The sequence below is a fragment of the Lissotriton vulgaris genome, chromosome 8 (assembly GCF_964263255.1).
Source record: "Lissotriton vulgaris chromosome 8, aLisVul1.2, whole genome shotgun sequence".
Taxonomy (NCBI): domain Eukaryota; kingdom Metazoa; phylum Chordata; class Amphibia; order Caudata; family Salamandridae; genus Lissotriton; species Lissotriton vulgaris.
This window is the reverse complement of record NC_141696.1, coordinates 1,279,073,274-1,279,100,348: the sequence shown is the minus strand read 5'-3', so window position 1 is coordinate 1,279,100,348 and position 27,075 is coordinate 1,279,073,274. Positions and strand designations below refer to the sequence as shown.

The window sequence follows — 27,075 nt, the reverse complement described above, 5'->3', positions numbered from 1 at the left end:
TGGTCCATGGTGGATGTGTTCCTTCTGAAAGCCGCCTGGAAGGGGTTCAGGATCTCTTGATCCTCCATCCAACCCTGGAGATGGTCCAACACAAGACGAGCAAAAAGTTTCTGGGGGACATCAATGAGACTGATTAGCCTGTAATTGGCTGGGAACCAAGTACAGGGGACCACCATGCCCCTTAAAATCGCATTAAAAATGATGAGCAAATAAGGGGCCCATATCTCGGTTGGTGCCTGAATAGGTCTCCAGGAAGTTTGTCAAGACCTGGAGTCTTCCCCAGTGCAAGTCTCTCTATTGCGTTATGGACATCCCCCAGTGTGAACTCAAGTGGGTCAAATTGTTCAACTAGAGTTGGGGGACCAGCTTCAATAGACACGGTAGGTCCATCACAGTATAATGCTTTAAAATGGTCTTCCCATACTGAAGCAGCAATGTTTGGTTCTACAGCCGCTCTCAGGTCCCCTGAACCTGTATTTACTAAGGACCAGAACCTTCGTGCATCTCTAGCTTCAAGTGCTGATGTTAAATTGTGCCATCTGTCCCAGTCCCATTCATTCTTCGCGAGTGCCATTACTTCTCTGTAGTGGCGTCTCAGTTCATGAATTTTATGCTTGTTAGTGCCAGATGTAACCGCTACAATCAAGTCAGCCTTGGCCTTTCTACAGGCAGAGTTGTACCAGGCTGAGGTTGGTGTCCTCTTTTTCCTTGAAGTGGACACAGGGTTAAAAACATCTCCCAACCCGGAGACTAAATCTGCATAAATAAGCCATAGTTTCTCATTATAATCAGCAGATATGGGCTGATTAATCAGAATGTCCACCTCAACAAATCTTTGAAGGGCCAGATCATAAATTTTCCCAACATTCTCTGAGGAGTCTACTAATTTCCCCCACTTTACCCTTCGCCTATTGTTTGATAGTATTAGCTTCCCTGCGGACAGGTCATTTGTTTCAGGAATGGGACTTTCCGTAAGCCCCGGGAAGACCATTTCCAGACAAAGGGCATTATGATCACTGTCAGCCCTTGCCATTACACTAAAATCCAGGACCTTGGACCACATTCTTGTCTCCACTAAGATGTAGTCTCTGCGTGATTCATAACCCTTCTTATTGAAAGTACACATTGAAAGGCTGTCTGCCGGTGTACGCCCGTTATAAGCCCTCAAGGCATTGCTTAGGGTGAGAGACATGATCTGAATCGCCAGGGGAGACCAAGATTTAGGATTGGGCGATTGACACATGGGAATCCCCTAATAATCATCCTCACCCATGAGGGCGCCCTCCTTTGGACCCAAAAGTGGCTCGAACTGACAGTTAACATCACCTGCTACAAGAAGCTTATAATCACTTGGCAATGACCCTAAAAAAATTGATAATTCATCTATGGTAGGGGATTCCATAGTCAAATTGACTGGGCGTAAATAAACATTCACTACAGCTAGTTTGTAAGCATTTGGCCATTTGAGGAGAACGCACTGTACATCAATCGAGTGTGTAGGCATATTCTCTGCAGTACAGCCCAAGTCGGTGGCAACCCAGATTGCAAGGCCGCCTGACGGCCGTCCTTTTCCTCCCCACCTAGCAGGAACAAAAAATGTTGCAAAGCCCTCCCTGGGGTAATCCCCCCGTGCCCATGTCTCCTGAAAAAGACAGATGTCATTATTATCCACTAGGGAACCCCATTCTATGGAATTAAGCTTGTTTGCTAGGCCTGCAACATACCAAGATAATATGGTTAGCCTTTTTGGCTCTGGAACGTCCATACACCCCTCCTGGGCTCCCTCCTCGCGATGTGACTGGGCGAAGAGCTCCTCGTCTAGAGAATCTGGTTCAGATAGGTCCTCAGAGTCCAGTACCTGAACAGATCCCCTGGTGGCTATGGCAGAATCTAACTGCAAAGTTGGAAAGTCACTCTTTTGCATCTCTATGGCCCTGCCTTCCACCATTGAGTGCCCTGAATGAGTACTCATCTCTTCGACCAGCTCACTTCAGTGCAGTCAGTCTACCGCATCCAAGCAACTGAGCCTGTTCTGCAAGGCTGGATAGCTCTGTACTAGCGTCTGGTCGGGCCTGGCCCTTTCTGGTCTGGACCCAAAGCGGTTATGCACTAGGGACCATCCATTTATCCTATCTTGTAAATTAGCGGGTGGATAGAAAAAGGATAGGGGGTAGGGTCGAATTGTTGACCTAGTACTGCTGTGGCTCTAATTACAAATATGCTCAACAGTGCGTGGGTCCCTAAAATTGACCAGGACGCAGTCACCTACTATAGTCTTGGGCCCTCGTCCCACCCATGGGGCCCTTCGCACCATCAGTAGTTCACTTGTGACATGAGGAGGCAGGGGTCTGTTCGTATTCAACCAATGGGTCACTTTATTTTTTAAAGACCAGTACGATTCCTTTTCCATATTGCTTAATTCAGGAATACCGGTTAGAACCACCAGGTAAGGACTAGTTTCCGGTGGTAAATCAATGCTGGGGACCGCCCTAGGTGCTTCTAAGGACATGGTCTGGCCACTCCCGATGGGATTTCCCCCACCTAGTGGGCCTGATTTGCTTAGTTTTTCCTGGTTGATAGTGCCGGGGTCTTGGATTCGAACCAGGGACATGTTAGCATTACTAACTTCAGCGTTTGTAGTTGCAGCAGATTTATGCACCAAAACCCCCTCACACCTAGTGTTCGCTGCTGCATTTCCCTGTTCTGAAACCTTTGATTTACTTGTTGACATGGAACCCCTAGTAGCCTGATCCAGTTGAGTGAGCCTGTGCTCAATGCGCCCTAATCTATCTTCTAGTGGTCCAAGTAATGTCTTAAATAAGTCTCCAAGTTTAGTTATTATATAGTTGTTGACCACATTAGTGCCTGTGACAAGCTGGTCCACACCCCCGAAGCTTTGACCAGGTCCCTGTTGATTCCATGGCTTAGTCCCCTGATCAACAGGTGCATTTCCATCACAGCTCGCCTCATTCCTAGGTGATGTGACACTATCAGTCACAATTCTTGTGCGCTTCGATTTCCTTCTGCCGGCCAGGGATGTTACTGCACGTTTCCTTTCCGACTTGCCCCCCTTCGTGCAGCCTCGATCATAAAAAGATGGTTGTGTTTCTCAATCCGGGTTGCCATACTTTAGTAAGTTTACACTGCCCAACCACCACTTGTTACTGGCGTATGCCTTACACTCCAAACTCCAAATAGTAGGTTTCACCGGAACTCACCAGAATTTAGGCGAAGGAGATGGCCCGGCCTGACCTCTCGCGGTCCCAAATGGGCTACAACGTACCCGCCCCTGGCCCAGGCTTCACCCGGGCTGATCCCGCGCGCGTCCCGCGATGCGCGTGAATAGCCTTGTTTAAATAGAGGCGGGTAGGCGGGACTAATTAGGGGAAGAGGCATCAGCTGCAATCACCGCAATCCTCCAGGGACACACAGGGAAGGGCTCAAGCAGCGAACGGCACCCCTTTAGCAGCGAACGGCACCAAATCAGTCCTGTGCCACTGTGCTTCTATATGCAAACAAAGAATGTCCTTCAACATAAAACCAATTGAGCGAGCTGTGTGAAAGTGAAAGAATTGTGTCTTCCGACAGTGTGGATGTGGAAATGTGAGGTGCACCACTTTTTTCCGGGATTCTGACCACTGATGCGGACTGGAGTAGGCCCGTAGAATGTACGCACAGAGATGCAGCCTCCAAGTCCAGAAAACCGAATATTTTGTAAAAGATGCGGTGTTCAATTAATGATGTGCACACATTATCTGTTCATCCACGATCCTTTTTATAATGCAAACGGCCCACTGTGCTGTGATGACATCTGCCAGTTTTTTAACAGCAACCTGCCTCAGAATTGGAGAAGGCACATAGGTGCACACACAGCTCAGCTCAATCGGCGAATCAATCCACTAGCAGCTTGCTACCCCTCACCTGCTACGGGACTCCAAGCCCGTCCGAGCCCAAGCGTTGTGACAGGAGCTGTCAGGGGGAGGCGCACACTACTGAGATTGGCGTCAGCAATCCTTCAGGCCAGACTGCAGCAGGGAGCCTGGCAGCCTTCAAACACCCCGACAGGAGCGAGAGCGCGAAGCGCCGCCAAAAGCGGAGGAACTAAGGAAAGCACCGCTGCGGTTCAAAAGGTAGAACCGCAATCACCGTAATCCCCATAGGCGCTCAACAGGGATACCGGGAACGTCAACCTGCTGCACAAGCACAAACAGTATCTTGAATAGCACATAGTCACATCAGGGCCACATGAACCCCCGCCCCACATGCCCAAACCCGCAAATAACACAAGGACACAAGTGTTAGGTTTGGGAAAAATTGCTGCAGGTTTATTACATACAACATATGTAAATGACGGTGGGTTATCTTACGGGCGATCCTAGGGCAGGCCGCATTCTCGCCACCTGCCCGCCTGTTGAGCCAAACAACACAGTGGCGAACCACCCAACTGTTGTACAAATACCATAATTATACTGACACGCCCATTGCTGGGCGTGACTAGGCAAACCCCCGGTTGCACAGGCCCACAACCCCCCGAAGGACTACTGGGGCGCCGACACGAATTCCTGCACCTCCCATGAGGTTACAGGTTAGGCTCTGAGGTTATGCTCTGGCACCCCTATGTGCCCGCTGACGTCCAGCGTTTGCACCTCTCTTCTTCCGGATCGCCCAGTAACTCCGGCTGCAACGAAAAAGGAACACATTAAAAGCTCCCCCCTGAGCCCCTCACGCAGACACTCTGGGTTAGAGGAAGGGCGGGAAAAGAGTGTCCCAACATGGAACTGCGACGTCCGGAGCGGCAAAGAGGCCTCCCCAGCGGGGCAGAGGTCAGAAGTACTCCCGCCGACTCCTCCCAGCCGCCCCGGACGTGCATCACCTACCAGTCTCCACCAACCAGGGGAGACTGCCTCGGGTGAGAAACTACTACGACATGCGGGGGCGGGACAGCCCTCCGTGACTAGGGGCCCGCCCTCCTTATGGCCACTGCGTGGCCTCGGGCAGGCGCATAGTCACATCAGGGCCACATGAACCCCCGCCCCACATGCCCAAACCCGCAAATAACACAAGGACACAAGTGTTAGGTTTGGGAAAAATTGCTGCAGGTTTATTACATACAACATATGTAAATGACGGTGGGTTATCTTACGGGCGATCCTAGGGCAGGCCGCATTCTCGCCACCTGCCCGCCTGTTGAGCCAAACAACACAGTGGCGAACCACCCAACTGTTGTACAAATACCATAATTATACTGACACGCCCATTGCTGGGCGTGACTAGGCAAACCCCCGGTTGCACAGGCCCACAACCGCCCGAAGGACTACTGGGGCGCCGACACGAATTCCTGCACCTCCCATGAGGTTACAGGTTAGGCTCTGAGGTTATGCTCTGGCACCCCTATGTGCCCGCTGACGTCCAGCGTTTGCACCTCTCTTCTTCCGGATCGCCCAGTAACTCCGCCACAGCCCAGTGCGGTGGTTCCCGCTGCCGCACGGGCCCCCCCACCACTGCTACTGCTCTTTTACCTGCAACCTTCACCTAGAATTGCTTCCCTCAGATAGAGGAGGAACAGGGCAATGCCCATAGGTGTGGGATGGCACCATCCGCCACCATAAACCAGGGGACCCTATCCACCTTGAAGAGACCAAGGCCCCTGTCATGACCTTACAAGCCAGAAGGCAAGAAAGGCCCCTTCTGCCACTAATCTGCAGGTCCCCCCGGGTCCTTTCACCAAATCAGAGAAACTAAAGGGTATAGGAGGGGCCCCTACTACTGAAAGTCCTTTGTATCATGAGATAGGCTGTCCAGCACATGCCGCTGGGACGCCAACATATCCCTTCCCACTGAGCGGCAGAAAAAATTCACCAAGGTGAATTCACAGCTGCAGCTGAACGCCGTCTTCTACACAATCTAGCAGGAGTGTGCTTACTGAAACGCTGTCTTCTGCAATCTAGCAGAAAGTGTGCTTACATGACATTTGAGCTGCTAACCTCAATAAAGGACCGGGGGATTGGAGGGCACAAGACGTACTATAAAGCTTGGGGGAGTCCCAGGTAAGCAAAATACAGGGTCCACAGGAAATTACAGCCGGCATCCCCTGCCCTCTTGTGTTTTTTGGCTGGAAGCGGCTTCCGCCATGATACCGTTAAGTTAGCTAGTCTGTAAGCCGACTTACGCCACCTCCCAGGGACAACTGCGCCAGCAACGGAGAGCATCCTAAGCTCCTGACCTGCGCAGGGACATGCCTTAAGAAATACAACCCCCTTAGACACCAATAGGCATAACCACCCGGGAACAATCCCTCTACCTCAAAGGTGAAGACTAACCCAGGCAAGAAACCAGGGCCCGCCTGCAGAGAATCCCTCCCTAGTATGCAGGCGCTGTCGCAAAAAGTCCAATCACACTGCAAGATTACGTTAGAACAACTGATCCCCCAAAGGATACAGAAGTCTATTGCAGTGCCCAGATGCATATATTGGTATAACTAGCGACGTGGTCGAAAGTGAAAAACAGAAAACCACGTTAATACATGCCCCCCCAATCCAGCCTGTCGGCTGCAAGTCTATCCTACCACAGGGATAGCTTGTCCTTAAGGTTAACTAGGAAACTAGGACCCCCCCAAAGGGGTAGAGAACTGACACCGGGGGGGGGGGGGGGGGGGGCACTGGATAAGATACCAGATAGAATATTCTCAAAGTCTGCTACGGGCCCCCCCTAAAGGATTATTGGCAGTCCGGGCTCGGGCTGTGGTAGCCACAGTTGTTCTACTTATACCTGATGTGAGTGTTACCCTGACGGCAGCAGACTGCGGGTGGGCTGCCAGCAGGTACCCGAGCCTAGGATGAAAGATAGACCGCAGGACCAATGGAAGGGGGTAAATACTATTGACATATGACCTTCCCTGCACATGGAAGAGCAACACATGTGCCGGTATCAGGGGTGTACAGGTGGCATTTCTTAGTTTCATGAGGTTGCCATTATTGCAGTGTTCTCCAAGTACCCGTGTTTGGTACTCTTTGTTGCATGCCACGTCACTTCTCTTACCGCACTGTTTGCTATTTCCCATGTGTTTATCTTTGCTCGCACCAGTGCAATCATAGCCTACGTAACGTTTGTTCTGTGCCTGGTGTGTATTGCGTGCAGTACCCATTGAACCACACACAGGTTGGCATGTTTGCCGACCAAGCAAGGCACAAACCTTGTGCTGCACCCCTTTCGCCTACCCAAAATACTAGGGGGGTACTATCAACTCCCAGAGTTCTAAGCATTTCTGATTACCCTAGTTAGTAATTCAACACTCAGGAATTCGCTTACAGGACCTGCTCAGAGGTAGCCTAAGAATAGCCACACCCTAAAACCTCTGGCATAAGAGAACATGCCTAACAGGGACGAATTTGTTGGGAAAAAGGTTTAATTAGAATGCGATAACATAGGGGGTGGAGTCCAAATGTGGATCCATTCAAAATTCTCTGGTGTAACACAGTACCTAGCCTGGGGATTGTTAAAGAGGATTCGAAAAGTGTGAGGAGGAAAATTCATACCCACCCAAAATGTGCTGAGTACAGTCTGGGTAGCAGGTTCAATCCCAGGAGGAGGAGAAGTTGCTATGTGTGATATTTTATGATTTGAGTGAAATTATGACTGACAGTTCAATAGCCAGCGGTGACGCTTTCTCGTGAAGATGAGGGAGACAGCAGCTGCTCAGCAAGGAATCTTAATCATCTGATCATTAAGACTTGCGCCCTAGCGTATACCCTGTTTGTGGGCTTGCATACTCACACCTCATTCACACACATAACTAATATTTATGCTAACAGAGAAACAAGTTAACCCCTGGTATTCCAAATAATAGAATGCCTCTTGTTTAACCCACTGGAATAATTGCCGTGATCATCCCAAGCTAACCAAGTTTGGGACTATGAATGAGTGGCATAGCCATATATCCAGTCGGCAACGTGTGACATATGAAAGTCTTATGTGTGGCAGTACGCCGCATGCTAGAACCAAGGACTGAATAGCGAACTGTAGTTGTGCCTATTTGTACGAGGAAGACCTCTTTTGAGGAAAAAGGGACCAAGTCATAACGTATATGCGTAAAATCAGTGATAACATAAACAACTGGAGTATCCTTCGTGGATAGCTGCGTGTCGGTTGCAAGGCTGAACTATTCAAACAGAACTAGTCGCGCGTTACCAAGACGACTGGTTGCTTATCGTAACATGGCCCGGGGTGCGGCATATCTATAGCCGCGTATAGCCTCGTTTACTGAGAGCAGGAATCGCAAGTTTGGGAGCGTAGTGCATGCCTAATAGGTAGTTAGTGTGTCATAGACACTGTTCCAAGGGAGGAAGTGGGCACCGGGATGATGTAGAATGAACAGACGTAGCCAGGATAACTACAGGAAAAGGAGGGTACTCGGGTCCTAGATGCCACTGCCCTCGCTGCATCCACGGAAGCTACGCTCCTGTTTAAGCCTGCCTCATCGGCAGGGGTTCTTGATAGAATGAACAGGAGTGGGGTATTGCTCTCAAATTCACACGTGCGCCTAAGCTTCGCAAGTGCACGAAAGCATCTTCGTTTGGGGCGCAGCAGTCTTCTACGAGGAGCATAATATTACCATCTAGCTCTTTTTCCCTAAGGATACCTCTGCATCTATATTAGACCAATTCTGTCAGCTGCTATGTTGATGACATAATCCTACCCTCACCAATGTAGACGACTACCTACAAAGCTGGTCTATAGCATGGAAGAGAGAACCAAGGCTACATTAGAGTAGAGTTTAGCTATAGTATCAAGCTAAACAAACCCGATACCTGTACGATATTACGACCAGTGTCACTTACCACTTGCAGAATTTACAAATGTGCAGGTCGTGCTTGGACCTATACGGCAACTCATGCTAAAACCCATAAATGCAAGATCCAACTAACAGAAAGAAGGTGGGCAGAAAGCGGGCGCAAGTGCTGCCTAGGAAAGCCCTGAAACATCCACTGCTATGTATAAACTAAGTACAACCATCTGATATGATCTGCAGGAAACATGGCTTCAGATTTGCTAGTCACAAAAGGAAAAGAAATGTTATAGTAGTATGCGAAATAAGAGACTATTTTGGACAATGATCCAATACACCAAATACAATGCATTTTTGTAGTCACCACCAAATACAAGCAAACAATACAGCTTTGAACAACTTCAATGAACGGATACAAACATTGAACAGGTAGGTTTTAGCTACAGCGAGTTCTAATGACAAACAGGCCACATATCCACTATAAGCTCCCTTCTTACATTAATAGGGTCGCGTGCTATATCTAATTTGGACCTCTGTGAGAGCTTGTCGTAGCCTGATAGGGTATCATTTGGACGCAACTGGTGGTGCGAACTCGGGGACCAGGGAGACTTATGCCGGGAGCAGGAATACAAGGTGGGCAGATCGCTCCCATCACCGAATATTCCCTGGGCAGTTTTTTCTAGCAAAACCTGGCATCCGTGTGTTCCTATTACCTAAGAGGGTAGGTGTAATTTGACGGAAGCACCCGACTTGCCTCGCACACACTAATTGAAATATAAAGGTACCTGAGCGTGAAGGACCGCCAGTCTAGAAGGAGGCCTCGGGCATCAGGGTCAAAGCACTAGGGGTCAATCATCCCTAAGAAAGAAGAGGGCGCTTTCCCGGCTTTGCAAACAGAAAGTGCCCCCTTTTTATTTATCTGTGAGCACTGCATTTCTCTGGAGCCTAGCGGTGACCACATTCTAAGTTACCCTTAGTTTCCGACTTCAGCTAGTGCAATGCAGACTCTTGCACACTGCTGCGGTGCAGCTAAGCTTCCCCATAACTCGTGCCAGCCGTAGCAGCTAGGTCGCTGGGCAGTGTACACAATGTAGAATCGTGGACAGAGTGCTGTCCCCCGCGAAATATGCACAGTATGCCTATGCACACGTAAACAACCAGCGATATGGGCAAGGCGCAAAGTATCCCCCGGGTGGCGGGGTTACCGAAGAGACCGGGGCCCGGTAGAGCCCGGCAAACATGGCTTGTGTGTCAGCAGGGTCTACCTTCAAGGCGCTGAATAGCATCCGGTACCAGAGTCAGTTTTTTTGGTGATCATTTAACTGGCACTGGAGTGATGGGAGGGCCTAGAGAACCTCGCTGGGACTCACATTTGTGATCTGCAGGATATGGGGTGTTTCAGCAGAAACAGTCAACTCCTCGAGGCATCCTACCTGCTTCGTTAATGCAGCAACCACGTGACGAAAACGGGCTTAAAACAAGGCGCTGCATTTCCTTTCTCCGTATCAACTGAAAGTAAACAATCACAGGGTTGGATCGGACCTTAAGAGGCCCCTCCACAATACTGCGGGCTCACACTTGGACAAAATTATCAACGGGGAAGCCAGCTTGCAAGCTCCCCGCGAAGAGCGAAAATGAAACATAATGGGGGAAGAACCCGTACACCGTATCCTATTTAACCAAGCAATCCACGGAAATGCCCATCAAATTGTCCGCACTTACTCACAAGTGCAGGTATCAAAGAACCGTGACCCAAATTCACTGCCAACAGGCGCCATACACCTCTTGCGCCGGACAAAAGAAACAAGCCGCCACCGAAAATGGCCGCACTGGACGCCATTACCCTTAAGCGCCGGACATCATACCATGGTGTCCCTAAAATGGCCGCACCCTCCAGCCCTTACCCACGTGCATCAGGATAGTAGGAAGTCACTGTAAGGCACCAGGACCATCCCCACGCTTGGCCATATATGCAAGCACTTTAACAAACCACACTGTTATAGAATCGCGCCGTTCTTAATCGTTGGGAGACTGGTGAAGCACAACAAACCTACAACAGACATGCCGCGAAAGGCCCGAAGATAGCCGCCACCCAACAATGGTATGACTGAATGATGTGCTCGGAGTGAATACACAGATGACGCCGAATTTGAAATATACCCATTGGTGACGAGTATGTATGCCGGGCAGGCCACGTAATTCGAATATTTAACTGAATTAGCGCCGCGGTCGGAAGCATATCAAAAGCAGTCACAGCAGGCACCTCCGCAAAGCCGAAATTGCAACTATGCCGAAACCGGGATTGAACCCGGGTCCTCCAGCTCTGCAGTCAAACGCTCTCCCAACTTAGCTATTGTAGCTTGTTATGGCTCCGATAGCCCGGGGCTAGTGCAAACGAAAATGACCCCATGCCTCTTACAACCGCCCCTACGTGCCAAGCAAGTCGCAAAGTAAACCGTGTAAACGCTGCTCGGTTACCGCGGCGGGGCCCGACGATTACAGGCCGGACCCGCTAAATACCCCCGACAACCTCAAGTAAACAAGTAAAGCAATCAATGCCCGAATTTAGGCCCAAAATTACAGGAAAGCTCCATAGTAAGCCTGCGCTCGTACGATGCAAACCATCACAGCATGAAGGGGCCAGAGATAGGCGTTGTGACGATAATACAACCCTACCGCTTAAAACATGCATGCGTTACGCAAAACAAGGACTGTATCAGCCCCGAAGCCTTGCAAAGTGTTGTTTTCTATACCGTCATCATCCAGCTCCTTAACTTAACTTCTACCCCGGACGAAGAAATATATCCTCATAGCATAGCCCTATTGGCGCGAAACCGGGTCTCCCAGCCGTGAATCGACTGCACCAACAACTGGGCCTCGCCCTATATCTCCCAAAGTCAGAGTACTTTCTCAAAACGGGACTCGGGTTACGTTTCTGTTGTATTTAGAGGAATAACATTTCCCATAACATAGTTATTTAATGAATTGCCCCGATCACACCAAGAGCGTCACCCCGAGTCTAGAACCCCGGTCTCTAGAGCCAAACCTCTAATCTAGCCGTCGGACCACACCCGCTCACTAATTTCAGTAGCATTGGCGCGACAAGGAAGAAAAACAGCACGCCGAATGTATGCACCGAATAATCGGACGTTGGGACGACAAGTACCGTGGGGGAGATGCAACAATAACAGGAAGGAGAACAATCAGCTGCTCCCGCTAGGCACAAACTCACAACCATAACTCAGGCAAGCACCGCGTACAAGTCCCAGGCACTCGACCTAACGTGCCACCGGAGGTTACCCGGCGAGTGGGGTGGGGTGGGGGGGGGGGGGGGGGGGTTGGCGGGGGACAACGGACGAGGAGGAGGGAGCCGACCAGTGACCCCGCATACCCCTAAACACATAAAATGGCCAACCATGCCTCTCCGTGGGATTGCGACCCACCTAACCGTCCCCACTCACCACAACAACGCAAGAGTTGAACGCCGAAGAAATCATCGATCGACGCAAGACCGAACCTCTGGACATGACCAGAGGCGAAGAAAAGAGTGTCCCAACATGGAACTGCGACGTCCGGAGCGGCAAAGAGGCCTCCCCAGCGGGGCAGAGGTCAGAAGTACTCCCGCCGACTCCTCCCAGCCGCCCCGGACGTGCATCACCTACCAGTCTCCACCAACCAGGGGAGACTGCCTCGGGTGAGAAACTACTACGACATGCGGGGGCGGGACAGCCCTCCGTGACTAGGGTCCCGCCCTCCTTATGGCCACTGCGTGGCCTCGGGCAGGCGCAATGTTAGATCACCCCTATCAACACAGGCTGCCTTACTCTAGACCCAGAAAGGACGCACTGACAACTAAGAGAACCAAAGAAATAGAAAGATGTACACTCTAATACCAAGTTATTTTATTCTACAACATGGTACTAAGTTGTTGCTGATCCCACCCACAGACATGGTGAAAATCCAATGCAAGCAGACATGTACGCGCACTCACACAAGCACATACCCCCACCCATTCCCCTGCCAAGTCTGTTAATCAGGCTAACTCCATCCTCAACAATCATGCCAGAAGCATGCATTATACTAAGTTTTCACAAGCCCCACGTTACATCTACTTACCCATCTGTTTCCTGCTTAGTACTGCATTTATCTTCTCGATGGAACTGTTAACAGAAGTCAATAGAATCTGGCGTTTTAGGTTATTTGGCTCAGATGAGTATTCAGATTCAGACACAAGAGCAAGGTTAGTTAGAACTGATCTGGGGGGAAAAAAGAAAATATAAATCTACATTAGATGAAAAAACAAATGTGAAGGTCACTCAATCTATAAAACTTGAATTTTTTAATTAATTGAGCCCCATGTCAATGTTTCGTCCTATGTGGGATATTTCATATATACTTTCTGTATCTTGAGTCGCATACTCAATCCCCAAGATAATATAGCATTTTTGTTTATCGATGTACCACTGTGACAAGTCACTGATGCGATGACTAACAAGTAGAGAGTACAAGCCTGTCCCACAGTATTGATGCAGTGAAGGAGTGGGTGGAAGACTTGATTAAACAATCGCCTTTCCTATCAAATGGTTTCAGGAGAGACTGGCTGCAGCCGTTATTAGGTGAGTGGGGTGCTCTCCATGGCAGCTTAACAAGGGCCGAGGGGTAAAACTGGAGATCCAGCAATACTGCAATTAAGATCCAGAGGCCAGATGTACGACTGTTTTTTGCGGTTGCAAAAGGAAATCGGCTTGTTTGCTACTGCAAAATAGGTCTGTGCAATGTACAAACCCTATTTTGCGAGTCGGTAACCTATTACCAACTCGTAAAATAGGGTTTGCGAATCGCTATTAGGAAGGAGCGTGCTAAGGGCGTCCCTTCATAATAGCAAGTCGCACTTCTATGTATGATTGTTTTGCAACACTCACAGTTTACCACCTATTTCAAAAAGCTAGTAAGCTACTTCCAAACAGGAAGGAGTCCCCAGGGGACCCCATCCCATTTGTGACTGGCAGCGAAAATATATTTTAAGAGCACTGCCTACTGTTAAAAAATTAAACAGAAACTTTTTTTCTTTTTTAAATGCATCCCGTTTCCCTTTAAGGAAAACAGGCTGCATTTTATAAAACTGCTTTATTTAAATACCAGTCACAGACATTGGTGCTCTGCTGACTCCAGCAGGGCACCATCCCTGTAACTGCTGACCGTTCCCAAAGGGGTCCAAAACTGCGACCAACCTCTTGAATATCAATAAGGCATTCCCATTGGGAATCACAAACAGTGTCTGAGACACTATTGTATATTCCATTTTGCAAGTCGCAAAACGACGTAATCTGTGACTAGCAAAATGGAAGGGTCATACATCTGGCTCCTGGTGCATTGCACCAGACAAACCATTAGTCCAAGCAAAGCACAGAAGCTCTAGTGTGTTGCAGGACATTGCAGCAGTATCAAATGAGTGTCTTGGCATATCTGAAGGGTTGAGGAATAGATGTGTTGCTTTGAGGAGGTGGCCGCAGCAGCCATTTTGGGGTTAAGATTGTGGGAACCTAAAGGTGGACTATTTGGAGGTGCTCAGGTTACTCATGAGCGAACACCTTTTTGAGGAGCAAGCAGAAGCCTATATATTGCTTGCTTTTAAAAAAGTGTGCAAGTAGGATATATACTGGTATCAACATAAGCCTTTACAATACAATAGGTCTCACAGTTACGCGAGTTTGAGCTATTGGCATTGTAAATGGCTATGCCTTTTATTTTGGTTTTGAAAATATAAATAAAAGACATAACCATTTACAATGCCAATAGCTTAAACTTGCGTAACTGCGAGACAATAGCAAACGTATGCGCACACACAAATAAAGCAGACAAGGCACATAAATAGAAGCTCACGTCTAGAAATACTCTTAACACACCCACTCGACCCCCAAATGTGTGAACACGCACAAACATGCATACCGCGCAGACATACGCTAAAAGCACACACATATGCAAATTATACAAGCACACAGCCCACCCACAAAACATATATACAGCACGCACACAGTGACCTCCTCCCTCTTTCTCGCTCCAGGTAGTTTCCGGGTGCTCTGGAGTTAGGGTAATCAAATTCTGACTTCAGAACTGTCTCTGCACCCCTCCCCCAGGCTATGGCGACGAGGAGCATTAGCATGCTAATGCGCTCTAATGAGATGCAAATGAAATATGCAGAAGCTCATTCCTCTGTAAAGATGATTAACCGTTGAAGACTAACTGCCGCTGCTTGGCAGTCTGCAATAACCTTTTCCCACACATTTCCTCTGATGGTGGCATTCTGCAAACCCTCTGCAGTTGGCAGATCAGCGGCTTGCACCAGTCTCTAAGTTCACCCCAATCGGACAGACGATTTGCTCTTGTTTGCTGTGTCCATTTTGTTTGTAATCCATCCATGCAATTGCGCTATGACAATAAATGGGAAGAGAAAACACCGCTCCGGTTAATTTTTCAATGCTCATTAGCCAAATAATTATTCCTTTTTAACTGTGAAAGTGCACTCATTATTAAAAAAAAAATTATCCCAAAAGAAGTCCAGCTGGTTAATCCGCAAAACAGAGCTTGATAAAACTCTCATAGGACTTGCATATCCCATGTGAATGCGACACTCGCTGCTCCTTTCCCGATATCACTTAGCCAACCTAAAAAATTGTTTTAAAAAGCTTCTCAGCCCTACGTTTAGCTTTCGGAGCGTGCAGGGTGCCATTTATTTTGTATCATGCTAATTAGAAACAGATGTCCCCTGCCAGCCGCTGCTTAAACGCTCCCTTGAGATAAGAAAATGCTTTGCCGTGAAGCAGACGATCCTGTCCAGATGGGCCGTCTGAATAGGCAACGACTTCAAACCCCCATTTCCAATGGCAGGCCACCGTTTAGCATAAACGGTGACGCAAGCCAATGGAAATGAGGGGCGGGGCTTCGAGCCCCCTTTTCAAATCTTCTCTCTAAATATCGGTCTCGCGTGCGTGCAGCACATGCGGTGCAATGCTAGGCGAGACCTAAAAAGTATTCAGCACTGTCATTTCCCTTTATCTGGCATCTGTCAATTATCTTGCTTCATTTAGGAAGACAATGACTTAGGGAACAAGATTGATTACTACTTCTGCTGTACCTACTTGTTCAGGGGCAGAAATGGCTCTGGGATGTAACACCAGATTAATATTACCTAACACTAGGGCTTGGTGGCTGTAACCCTTCAGAGTACCCTGACAAATGATAGTGTGTATATATATATACAGCTGGAAATGCCACACTGCATGCCACCAGCATGCATCCTCGGCATACGATCACAGGTATCCCCTACGGCGAGATGCTAAGGCTCAAAAGAATATGCAGCTCTCCTTCCGATTATGAGCAATGCCTGAAAGATTTAACTATCCGCCTAAAAGCCAGGGGGTACTCCGAGAATATATTGAAAAAGGCTTATAACAAATCCCTATCTCGTACAAGAGAGAGCCTATTTCCGGTGAGCATTTCAGATATAGACAACCATGCCATCAGTGAGCCCCTAGTTTCTGGTCCTCGCATGATCACTACCTTCAGCAGGGAGGAAAGGAAAATCAAGGCCATTTTTAACAAAAATTGGCTGATAGTTCTTAGCGATCATTCTCTTAATACTGTGTTACCCTCAGCTCCCCAGGTCACCTTTAGGAGAGCCAAAACTATGGGTAACCATTTAGATACCGCTGCACCTGAATTCAAAACTAAAGCAGCTTGGTTACGACCATCTAGGGGTTTCTTCAAATGCTCCAGCTGTCGGGCATGCAAATTTGGCATTTCCACAACACATTACACGACTCCTTTTAGCTCTGTAGCCAAACCTATATTGGGCAATTACTCCTGCAAAACTGATCACGCTGTGTATGTTCTAGTATGTGCCTGTGGACTTAGGTACGTCGGTAGTACCAGACTCCAGGTACATATGCGAATATTACAGCACCTACGAGCCATACTCCATAATGACCCGGCATATCCGGTCGCCAGGCATTTCAATCTAGTCCACAAGAGAGATTTGTCTTGCCTCAGTTACTTTGTGATCGGATCTGTACCTCTGTCTAGGAAAGGTGGTAACAGAGAACTTTTATTGAGAAAGTTGGAATCTAGATTCATTCTAGAGCTCGACAGTCGTTGGCCAAATGGGCTTAACAACATCGAAGAGATGCACCCTTTTCTAGAATGACTCTCCCCTTTCAATTGATTTACATATCAATTTTCTCGCTCTCTGTACATTAATCTCTTTGTAATTATCGGATGCACAAGTATACATATCTCAAGTTAGGCTCCCTATTTGAGATATTTACGTTTATTTGCTCTCTATTTTCCAACTCTCAAGCACTAATATCTACAGAACTATATATTTGCACAAATTAGGTTCCCTATATGTGTAAATTTGACAAACGCTATTACAGTTATGTAAAACGTTTTGAGACACTATGTAGATTGAACATCTTTGACTCGGCACTTCATAAGCACTTTATTCATCTATTGACATCTGCGCTGCTTTTCTACAAATCTAGTGTTAAATATGTGACTTGTCTACTCTCCTTGTAAATATATGGGATATAGTGTTTTTTATATATATGCCCGTTTTTAATATTTTTTGATTCTGCATTTTTGATACCAACTTTTACCATTTATGACTTTGATTGCCATGATTTATTGTATTTATTGACCATTTTTATTCAGGGCTCTGAATTTTGGTGTTTATCTACATACAGCATTTCTGGTCCAGTTATAATGCGGCTTACATTGCACTATGACACTTTTTTCGTCGCAATCACCTTTTTTGCACTTTTTCCACTTATGCACTTTACATTTGTCTTTTGCTGCTATTGAAACATTGCTAAATTTTGCACATTACAGTCAGTGGTTTACATGTTTCTTTAAATCTCAGGTTTTAATATCTGAAACAAAAGCATAAAAAGGAACACAATTTGTTGTCATTTATTTAATTATGATGCATTCGTGGTAATGAGTCCAGTTAACTCTAACGACTATGTTATTAGAAATATTGACATTTTAAGAGTTATCATGGATTTAACCTGTTATTCTCTATTAATTTGTACAATCTAATGCCAGCATTTCACTAATTTTGGATTTAACCTGTGACTGTTTTGTAATAATGTGTTGCATAGATATCACAGTTGCAGCAATAGTCTGTTTTCACTGTCATTACCCACGTGACACGGGAGGTTACCACCAGGGGGTGGTAACATACACTTTGCATTACATTTAATAAAGGCTTGTGATTGCTTTATTTTTTCACTGCAGCGTGAACAAGGGCACTCGTGCTCGAAACGCGTCGTTGAACTGGCTTTGTGAAATTCAATAAACAAGAACTTTTGCTGATTTGGTGGTCCGTATTTCCTTTTGTGGATGGCGTGGAGGTTCTGACCGCGTACGCAGATCCTGAAAAGAGGGAACTTGTGCTCTCATATGTTTCCGGAAGAGGATTTGCTTCCGTAACGGACCCCTTCGTCTACAGCTGACAACCGCTTTACAAATCACCTTGTTTGGATCTCTTTTGGGAATTACAGCGGCTGTCCCCGTGATTACAGTGATTCCATTTGCGAGTGTTGACGGCGGGAGAAGCCTCGCTGATTCGGGTCGGAGGACGCGGACCGAGAAGCAACTTCTGCCACACACAAGCGGTGAGTGAACCGTACATTATGTCACGGCGGCGAAGTTAATCAGCAGCAGCAATATTGTGGCGGATACAACACGAAATAACTTATCGGCCAAACTTATAATTATACAAAGCCATTATGAATGATGACGAAATTGATAAGTTGCAGGAAGAAGCTGCATCCACTTTAACGGGACTAAAAGCCGTTCAGACAAACCACAATCACAGAGTGATACTAACACTACTCAAAAGCGAAATTTAAAACAGTTGTTTAAAGAATTAGAAAAACTACGCAAGTCTGAGTGCACCAAGTGGTGGGAGCACAAATCCCTCAGCAAATATGAAGAAGTAGGCCGTGTCCCTCCAGGATTGCGCATCTTACTAGCGCCCAGCTTTGACAAACCTGACCCGGCCATGTTACTAGAATGGGGTGAGAGCAACCTAGCGGCTTCGATGAACTTGGTTTGCATCTTAATTAAATATGCCGCAAGTGACCGTCTTAAACTTTTAGATCAAATAAAAGTTTTAGAATTAGAAATTAATGCTCACCCGGACCAACAAGAAGTGAAAAAGCTCACTGACAACATGACTGAGCGTCTACGGAAGCATGAAGAGAAAATAAAAGAACGCAAGGCCTCCAAATTTGCACGGGATGCGGATGATTATAGCCAAGGTCGTATTTTCACATTCTCTAGGAAATACAACAACGCTAAACGACAGGCATATTCCAATAAAAACATCACGGAAAATTCCAGCAACAGTGCCTTACCTGCTCCCAACCAACAAACTAGCTCTGATAATGCTACAACTTCTGTGCCTGACGATGATAGCAATAATTCTACACCATTACAGAGTGATTACAGCAGTGATGCTTTATCCTCATGTTCCTCCACAACGGATTTAAACTTAACAGGACTTGCAAAACTAAATCTGCAGCAAGAAATGGATTTTGTGGTGGAGGAGAGGTTGCAGACCCTGCGATCATGGCAGCCAAATCCGCAAACAGACAAAAGCGGAACCAGCGCCGGAAAGCAAGGAAGCGCAAGTGGAAACAACGCCGGAGGGCAGCAACAGAAAAAGAAAAAGAAACCTTGGGTGAAACGCAGATAATGGACAATACCATCATAAATTTATCTAACATCACCCTGACTAAAGCAGAGGAACAATTACTTTCCCTTGGCTTAAACTTTTCACCCATACAGAGCTTCAATTACGCAATGACCAGGGTGGATCTATTTTGTTTTATAAGAAAATTGAAGTTGAAAAAACATTTTGCTTCTAAATCCACCAAGGCAACATGCGAAGCTGATATTTCTAATTCTGTGACCAATACAAATGAAATAGCCCTCTTAAGTGCAGCAGATACCCACACTTTTTTGGATGCCAATGATCTATTAACTGACGCTGATATAACAGAAATGGATCCAGATGTAGCTACACAAAATCGTTTGCGCAGAATATCCATTGAACAAACTGGAGCTGGCTTAAGCCCTTTCCGCAGCAAATCTAAATACATCCCCCTGATGCCTAGGGATGCTGTGGATGTGTTCCATGACTGCGTAGTTAATGATATGAAAAAACTGTATACAAAATCCAACAGTAAATTTCGCAAGAAAGACATATACAGAAAAAGAGCCTTTGATGAATTAATGAAGAAGTTGAGTAACAATCACGAAATAGTCATCAAAAAATCGGATAAAGGGGGCAACCTAGTAATTTGGCCCAAAGCGGACTACATCATTGAGGCCAAGCGACAACTCGATGACTCTAGTTGTTATATAAAAAGTTCGCATAAAGACTACGAAAGTGCCAAGAATAAATTGCACAAAATGTTAGGCCAATGGAGGCGGGAGGGCCTTATTTCATCTGAAGAATTCAAATTCATGTGCATCAACTTTCCTGTGTTACCCTCTTTATATCTAATACCAAAAATCCATAAAGCTGTTGTACCCGTGCCTGGCAGGCCAATAGTATCTGCCATTGGAAGCGTGGGAGAAAAAGTAGGAGAATATATCGATTTTTTCCTCCAAGACTTTGTCAAAGAATTACCCAGCTTTGTAAGAGACACTAGTGACTTTATCAGCAAAATTGAGAACATTATATGGAACTCTGATATGTGGCTTATTTCCCTTAATGTGGAAGCGCTTTATACCAGTATAGACCATGAACAGGGACTCTTGGCAGTAAAACATTTTCTATCTAAGCGCTCCATCACATTCTACGAACACAATAAGGTCATTATCAGTCTGATGGAGTGGTGTCTCCACAATAATTTCTTTTCGTTTGGCAAAGAAATTTTCCGACAGCTTAGAGGTGTGGCTATGGGGGCCTGCTTCTCTCCCAGCTATGCGTGTTTACACGTTGGCTGGTGGGAGGAGCAGGTCCTCATGACATGCCACAAAACATGGATGGACAATCATGTTATTAGTTTTTTGCGTTATAATGATGACATTTTCATAGCCTGGCATGGCACCAGGGCAGAGGCATTTGAATTTATTGACAACATCAATCAAAATGACCTCAATCTCAACTTCACTGCTCACGTAGAAAAAGCGAGAATTCAATTTCTCGATGTGGAAGTGTATATAGAAGATAACAAAGTCAATACCACCCTACACAGGAAAAAAACAGCTGGAAATGCCACACTGCATGCCACCAGCATGCATCCTCGGCATACGATCACAGGTATCCCCTACGGCGAGATGCTAAGGCTCAAAAGAATATGCAGCTCTCCTTCCGATTATGAGCAATGCCTGAAAGATTTAACTATCCGCCTAAAAGCCAGGGGGTACTCCGAGACTATATTGAAAAAGGCTTATAACAAATCCCTATCTCGTACAAGAGAGAGCCTATTTCCGGTGAGCATTTCAGATATAGACAACCATGCCATTAGTGAGCCCCTAGTTTCTGGTCCTCGCATGATCACTACCTTCAGCAGGGAGGAAAGGAAAATCAAGGCCATTTTTAACAAAAATTGGCCGATAGTTCTTAGCGATCATGTCCTTAATACTGTGTTACCCTAAGCTCCCCAGGTCACCTTTAGGAGAGCCAAAACTATGGGTAACCATTTAGATACCGCTGCACCTGAATTAAAAACTAAAGCAGCTTGGTTACGACCATCTAGGGGTTTCTTCAAATGCTCCAGCTGTCGGGCATGCAAATTTGGCATTTCCACAACACATTACACGACTCCTTTTAGCTCTGTAGCCAAACCTATATTGGGCAATTACTCCTGCAAAACCGATCACGCTGTGTATGTTCTAGTATGTGCCTGTGGACTTAGGTACGTCGGTAGTACCAAACTCCAGGTACATATGCGAATATTACAGCGCCTACGAGCCATACTCCATAATGACCCGGCATATCCGGTCGCCAGGCATTTCAATCTAGTCCACAAGAGAGATTTGTCTTGCCTCAGTTACTTTGTGATCGGATCTGTACCTCTGTCTAGGAAAGGTGGTAACCGAGAACTTTTATTGAGAAAGTTGGAATCTAGATTCATTCTAGAGCTCGACAGTCGTTGGCCAAATGGGCTTAACAACATCGAAGAGATGCACCATTTTCTAGAATGACTCTCCCCTTTCAATTGATTTACATATCAATTTTCTCGCTCTCTGTACATTAATCTCTTTGTCATTATCGGATGCACGAGTATACATATCTCAAGTTAGGCTCCCTATTTGAGATATTTACGTTATTTGCTCTCTATTTTCCAACTCTCAAGCACTAATATCTACAGAACTATATATTTGCACAAATTAGGTTCCCTATATGTGTAAATTTGACAGACGCTATTATAGTTATGTAAAACTTTTTGAGACACTATGTAGATTGAACATCTTTGACTCTGCACTTCATAAGCACTTTATTCATCTATTGACATCTGCGCTGCTTTTCTACAAATCTAGTGTTAAATATGTGACTTGTCTACTCTCCTTGTAAATATATGGGATATAGTGTTTTTTATATATATGCCCGTTTTTAATATTTTTTGATACTGCATTTTTGATACCAACTTTTACCATTTATGACTTTGATTGCCATGATTTATTGTATTTATTGACCATTTTTATTCAGGGCTCTGAATTTTGGTGTTTATCTACATACAGCATTTCTGGTCCGGTTATAATGCGGCTTACATTGCACTATGACACTTTTTTCGTCGCAATCACCTTTTTTGCACTTTTTCCACTTATGCACTTTACATTTGTCTTTTGCTGCTATTGAAACATTGCTAAATTTTGCACATTACAGTCAGTGGTTTACATGTTTCTTTAAATCTCAGGTTTTAATATCCGAAACAAAAGCATAACAAGCATTAGAAATGCAATAGGTCTCGCAGCATTAGAGTTAGTGCTTTTAGAATTGTTAATAGTTTTTTTGTTGTAAATCTTTTGCATTTTTTTTTTTTTTAGGCAATGCAAAAGAATTACAAATCAAAAAAGCAATAAGCAAATGTAAAAGCTTTAACTAAAAATCCTGCGAGACCTATAGCACTGTGTGAGGGTCACATTATCTGCTTCATCTGCAGATTTAAATAAACCCATTCTAATTCATATGGATCAAAAGATAGCACGAAGAGTGCACATGAAATACAACACAACTCCTGTCACTGCAGAATTTGGCTGCTAAACTTTCTCTTGCTGACTACTGAAGCCAGGTATTGAAAACAAGGACCATTCATAACAAGCGTGGGCAGGGGGCACAAACATTGCCAACAGTAAGAGATTCTCCCGTCGGCCTGCAAGGACGCTCCCAGGGCCACATGCACTACAAATAAGGAAGAAAAAAAAATGACATGCGCACGCCCCTCCCCCAGAAAAGCAAACACTATCGGCAGACGTCCCAGCCATGACCTCATTAGAAAGAATTGCGCCCGAGGTGGGGGCCGCGGGCGCTTACCCTCATCCCATGCCACAGCTCTGCTCGGTTCTGTTCCAATCGGTTAATTTTGTAGGAAATAAACCGAAATTATTATTATTATTATTTTTTAGAAAAGTCATAGCACAAGAGTAAATATGAGTGAGCATTATGGTGCTGCGAAAAAAAAGTGCAGGGCCTCCGTATTTAATCTGAAACGTGTAAAAGCTACCAGCCAGCGCTAAAGTGCGTTATTGACATGCACATTTCACTCTAGCCTTGGCCACCTGAAATAGGCTACGTTAAAACACAAACACCGATCACTACTTTTAAACTGAATTACGGAATTAACATGGATGTTATTTGTATATACACGTTTTGCGGGTTTCAGCTAAACAGGCAGCTTGAAACGTCAATGCAAATGAAGACCAACAGCATACATACATTTTAGTGCGAGATTTATTGTCCACGCTAATTCTATTTAAATATACTGATCCTTAATGGAAATAGTACAACGCTTAACACGAACCAACAGAGCGAGTAACATTCCGGTGTATATGGCATTTTTAATGCAAATATACGACAGCTTAAAAATATCACAGAGCACACACGCGTGCATTTATCACATTAGAAATTGTGGTTTGTTGTCGTCCGGTAGCGGCAGGCAGACAGGGGAGGAGAGGGGGAGGGGGGAGGAGAGTAGGGGAGGCACGGCGGGAGGAGAGGAGGAGGGGGGAGGAGAGTAGGGGAGGCACGGCCTAGCGGCCGTGCACGTGAGTGGGATGTGTGTGGGTGCAAGCGTGGGCAGGGGGCACAAACATTGCCAACAGTAAGAGATTCTGCCGTCGGCCTGCAAGGACGCTCCCAGGGCCACATGCATCTGGGTGGAACGAAGGCCGGAGCGGTGATATGCCGTCAAAGTTGGCTAGGCGTGAGTGACACGTTCCAAAAGGTTCAATGGAGGTGAATCATGAAATATAATTTCAGGGGCACGTACTTACTCAAGGTAGAATAATTGCCTCCACGGAGAAACGGTATAGACGGAGGGTCAGTAGTGATCAGGAAGAAAACGTCCTAGGAACATAAAAAGGGGTCGAACGTCTAAGACACATACAATAACTTAATGGAGGCGGCATAAACAAAGGCTGCAGAGTTACGGGTGGGCAAGGACTCCAACTTACTTAGAAAACAAGACGGACGGACGGAAGACAGGGGAGGGGGGAGGAGAAATGCGACACGGAGGGAAGGGGAGGGGGCGGAGAGGGGAGAGGTGCGACACGGAAGAGAGGGGAGGGGGAGGAGAAATGCGACACGGCGGGAGGGGGCGGAGCGGGCAAACAAAGAAGGACGTGCTCGCGCACGCGCTTTTAAGGTCAATGCGCATGCGCATAAGCTCAATGCGCATGCGCATTGACCTTAAAAGTCACGGGCACTGCAAGGAATCGCCACGATTCCTTGCAGTTAGATAAAGAGTGGATGAGCCCCTATAGTCTCGCTTGCTCGATGCGCATGCGCATCGACAGGCGAGACCTAAAAAGGAACACAATTTGGTGTCATTTATTTAATTATGATGCATTTGTGGTAATGAGTCCAGTTAACTCTAACGACTCTATGTTATTAGAAATATTGACATTTTAAGAGTTATCATGGATTTAACCTGTTATTCTCTATTAATTTGTACAATCTAATGCCAGCATTTCACTAATTTTGGATTTAACCTGTGACTGTTTTGTAATAATGTGTTGCATAGATATCACCGTTGCAGCAATAGTCTGTTTTCACTGTCATTACCCACGTGACACGGGAGGTTACCACCAGGGGGTGGTAACATACACTTTGCATTACATTTAAAAAAGGCTTGTGATTGCTTTATTTTTTCACTGCAGCGTGAACAAGAGCACTCGTGCTCGAAACGCGTCGCTGAACTGGCTTTGTGAAATTCAATAAACAAGAACTTTTGCTGATTTGGTGGTCCGTATTTCCTTTTGTGGATGGCGTGGAGGTTCTGACCGCGTACGCAGATCCTGAAAAGAGGGAACTTGTGCTCATATATATATATATATATATATATATATATATATATATATATATATATATATATATATATATATATATATATATATATATATATATATATATATATATATATATAATTACCTACTGGCGGTCGCCAGTAGGTATATATAGTTAGGATTTTTTCTCTATGGGTTTTTTGAAAATTCTATGTCTAATAACTTTGGCGTTTGTGGATGGAATTGGCTGACATTTTCAGGAAAATGGCACATTTTGTTTCTGAGCAGCCCCTGAAAATTTGGGGGTGTTTCGTCAAGGGGGGGGCGAGAAAAAAGGGGGGTCCCAAAACGCGTTTTTCCCATGTTAATTTCCATAGGGCGGTTGGCCTCACTTTTAGCTCGAACGGCTGAATGGATTTCCACAAAACTTGGCAAAATTGTAGGGACTGGTAGCCCGATGTGCCTTTGCTAGGTCTCAATATATGTGCTCCAGTGGATTTTGATAAATTAACGTTAAAAAAAATATATATATCTGTGACAGCGCTCCGGGTAGCGCTCCGGTTCGCGTACTTGACGCGTAACGGAACTTTGCGAAGCGAAGCTGATTGGCTCTCCGGTGTCTGTCAACATTCTAAACAGTCCGGAGCGGCCGCCATCTTGTCTCTCGGTAGGATCGAGAAACAAGAGGAGGCCAAAACAAAGGGGGAAATGACCATAAGGGGGCATAGTAGATCCTCCCTGATCCCCTAGGTTTGATGTGGAGGCTTTAAAAGGGCCCCGCGGGGCAAAAAAAAAAATAAAAAAAAAAAAATTGTTTTTTTTTGCGTGGGGAGCGCCCGGTACGCTTTTGTGCAATGGGCGGTGGTAATCTAAATGATGAGGAGGGGGGGGGGGGGGGGGGGCAGCGTTCAAAGCACATCAGCGTGCATAAACACGAAAATGTTTTTATCTACCACGTACTTGACTTATCTCTCTGAGATGCATTCCCTTGTGTTTCAGCAATGGTAGTCTGTTCATTACATAGATCGCCCGAGGGCGGTAGTACAGACCGCGCGTAGGAAAGGGTCAAAAGCCAGGGGTATAGGAGTAAGTAACAAGCGAGCCATTTAAATGAAAAAACTAAACGTGACAAACGGTTGCAGGATCAGTGAAGGTTGATTTTATAATTGAAAGTATAACAGGATCAGTTACAATGAAATCGTCCATATGCACACCATGGGCGAGTATCATGGGTAACATTATTTCGAAGCTTTATTAATGAAAAATCGACATCAATAGGGTTGTCCATATTCCCAGTCAGTACCCTTCCCCGCCCACCATGTGCACAAAGACCGCATACATCCCCCATAACGTCAAGGCTAAGTAACTAGAACGTCATAAGGAGTTGCAAGTCGCTCCCATACTGGCGCCATTTTGGTCGAGGCCAGGCAGGTCCAGAGTATAGTTCAATGTCTCCAATAAGTAGCGGCAGGACCAGAATCCCTTTCGGCAGTTCTGGCTTCGTCATTACGAGCACTAGAAAACAAGACATTCTGGGCAATACCACCCTTGACGCAGCCCTTTATGCTACAAGATGGTGTCTTCCATTCAGAAAATATTGTTGGCAGCATTTTGAAAGGAAAGATAAACGGCCGTTCTCCTAGTGAGTCTCACATTGTTACATTTATGAAGAATGTTGAAGAGTAGTATGTTGAAAATCTGAAGCCATCGTTCTACAAACTCTCAACCAGCCTTGGATGGAAAAATCCTGAAGAATGTACAAACTGAAA

General features: G+C 46.0%; 1 protein-coding gene across 2 annotated transcripts in view; it reads right to left on the bottom strand.

Annotated features, from left to right (window-relative positions):
• Positions 1-27,075, bottom strand: part of SKA3 (spindle and kinetochore associated complex subunit 3) — a 627,619-nt gene that overhangs the window by 102,846 nt on the left and 497,698 nt on the right. For both annotated transcript variants that reach the window (XM_086935202.1, XM_086935203.1), the window contains one exon: positions 12,902-13,041. In XM_086935202.1, the coding sequence (XP_086791328.1) occupies positions 12,902-13,041 (140 nt within the window). The remainder of the gene's footprint in view (positions 1-12,901; positions 13,042-27,075) is intronic.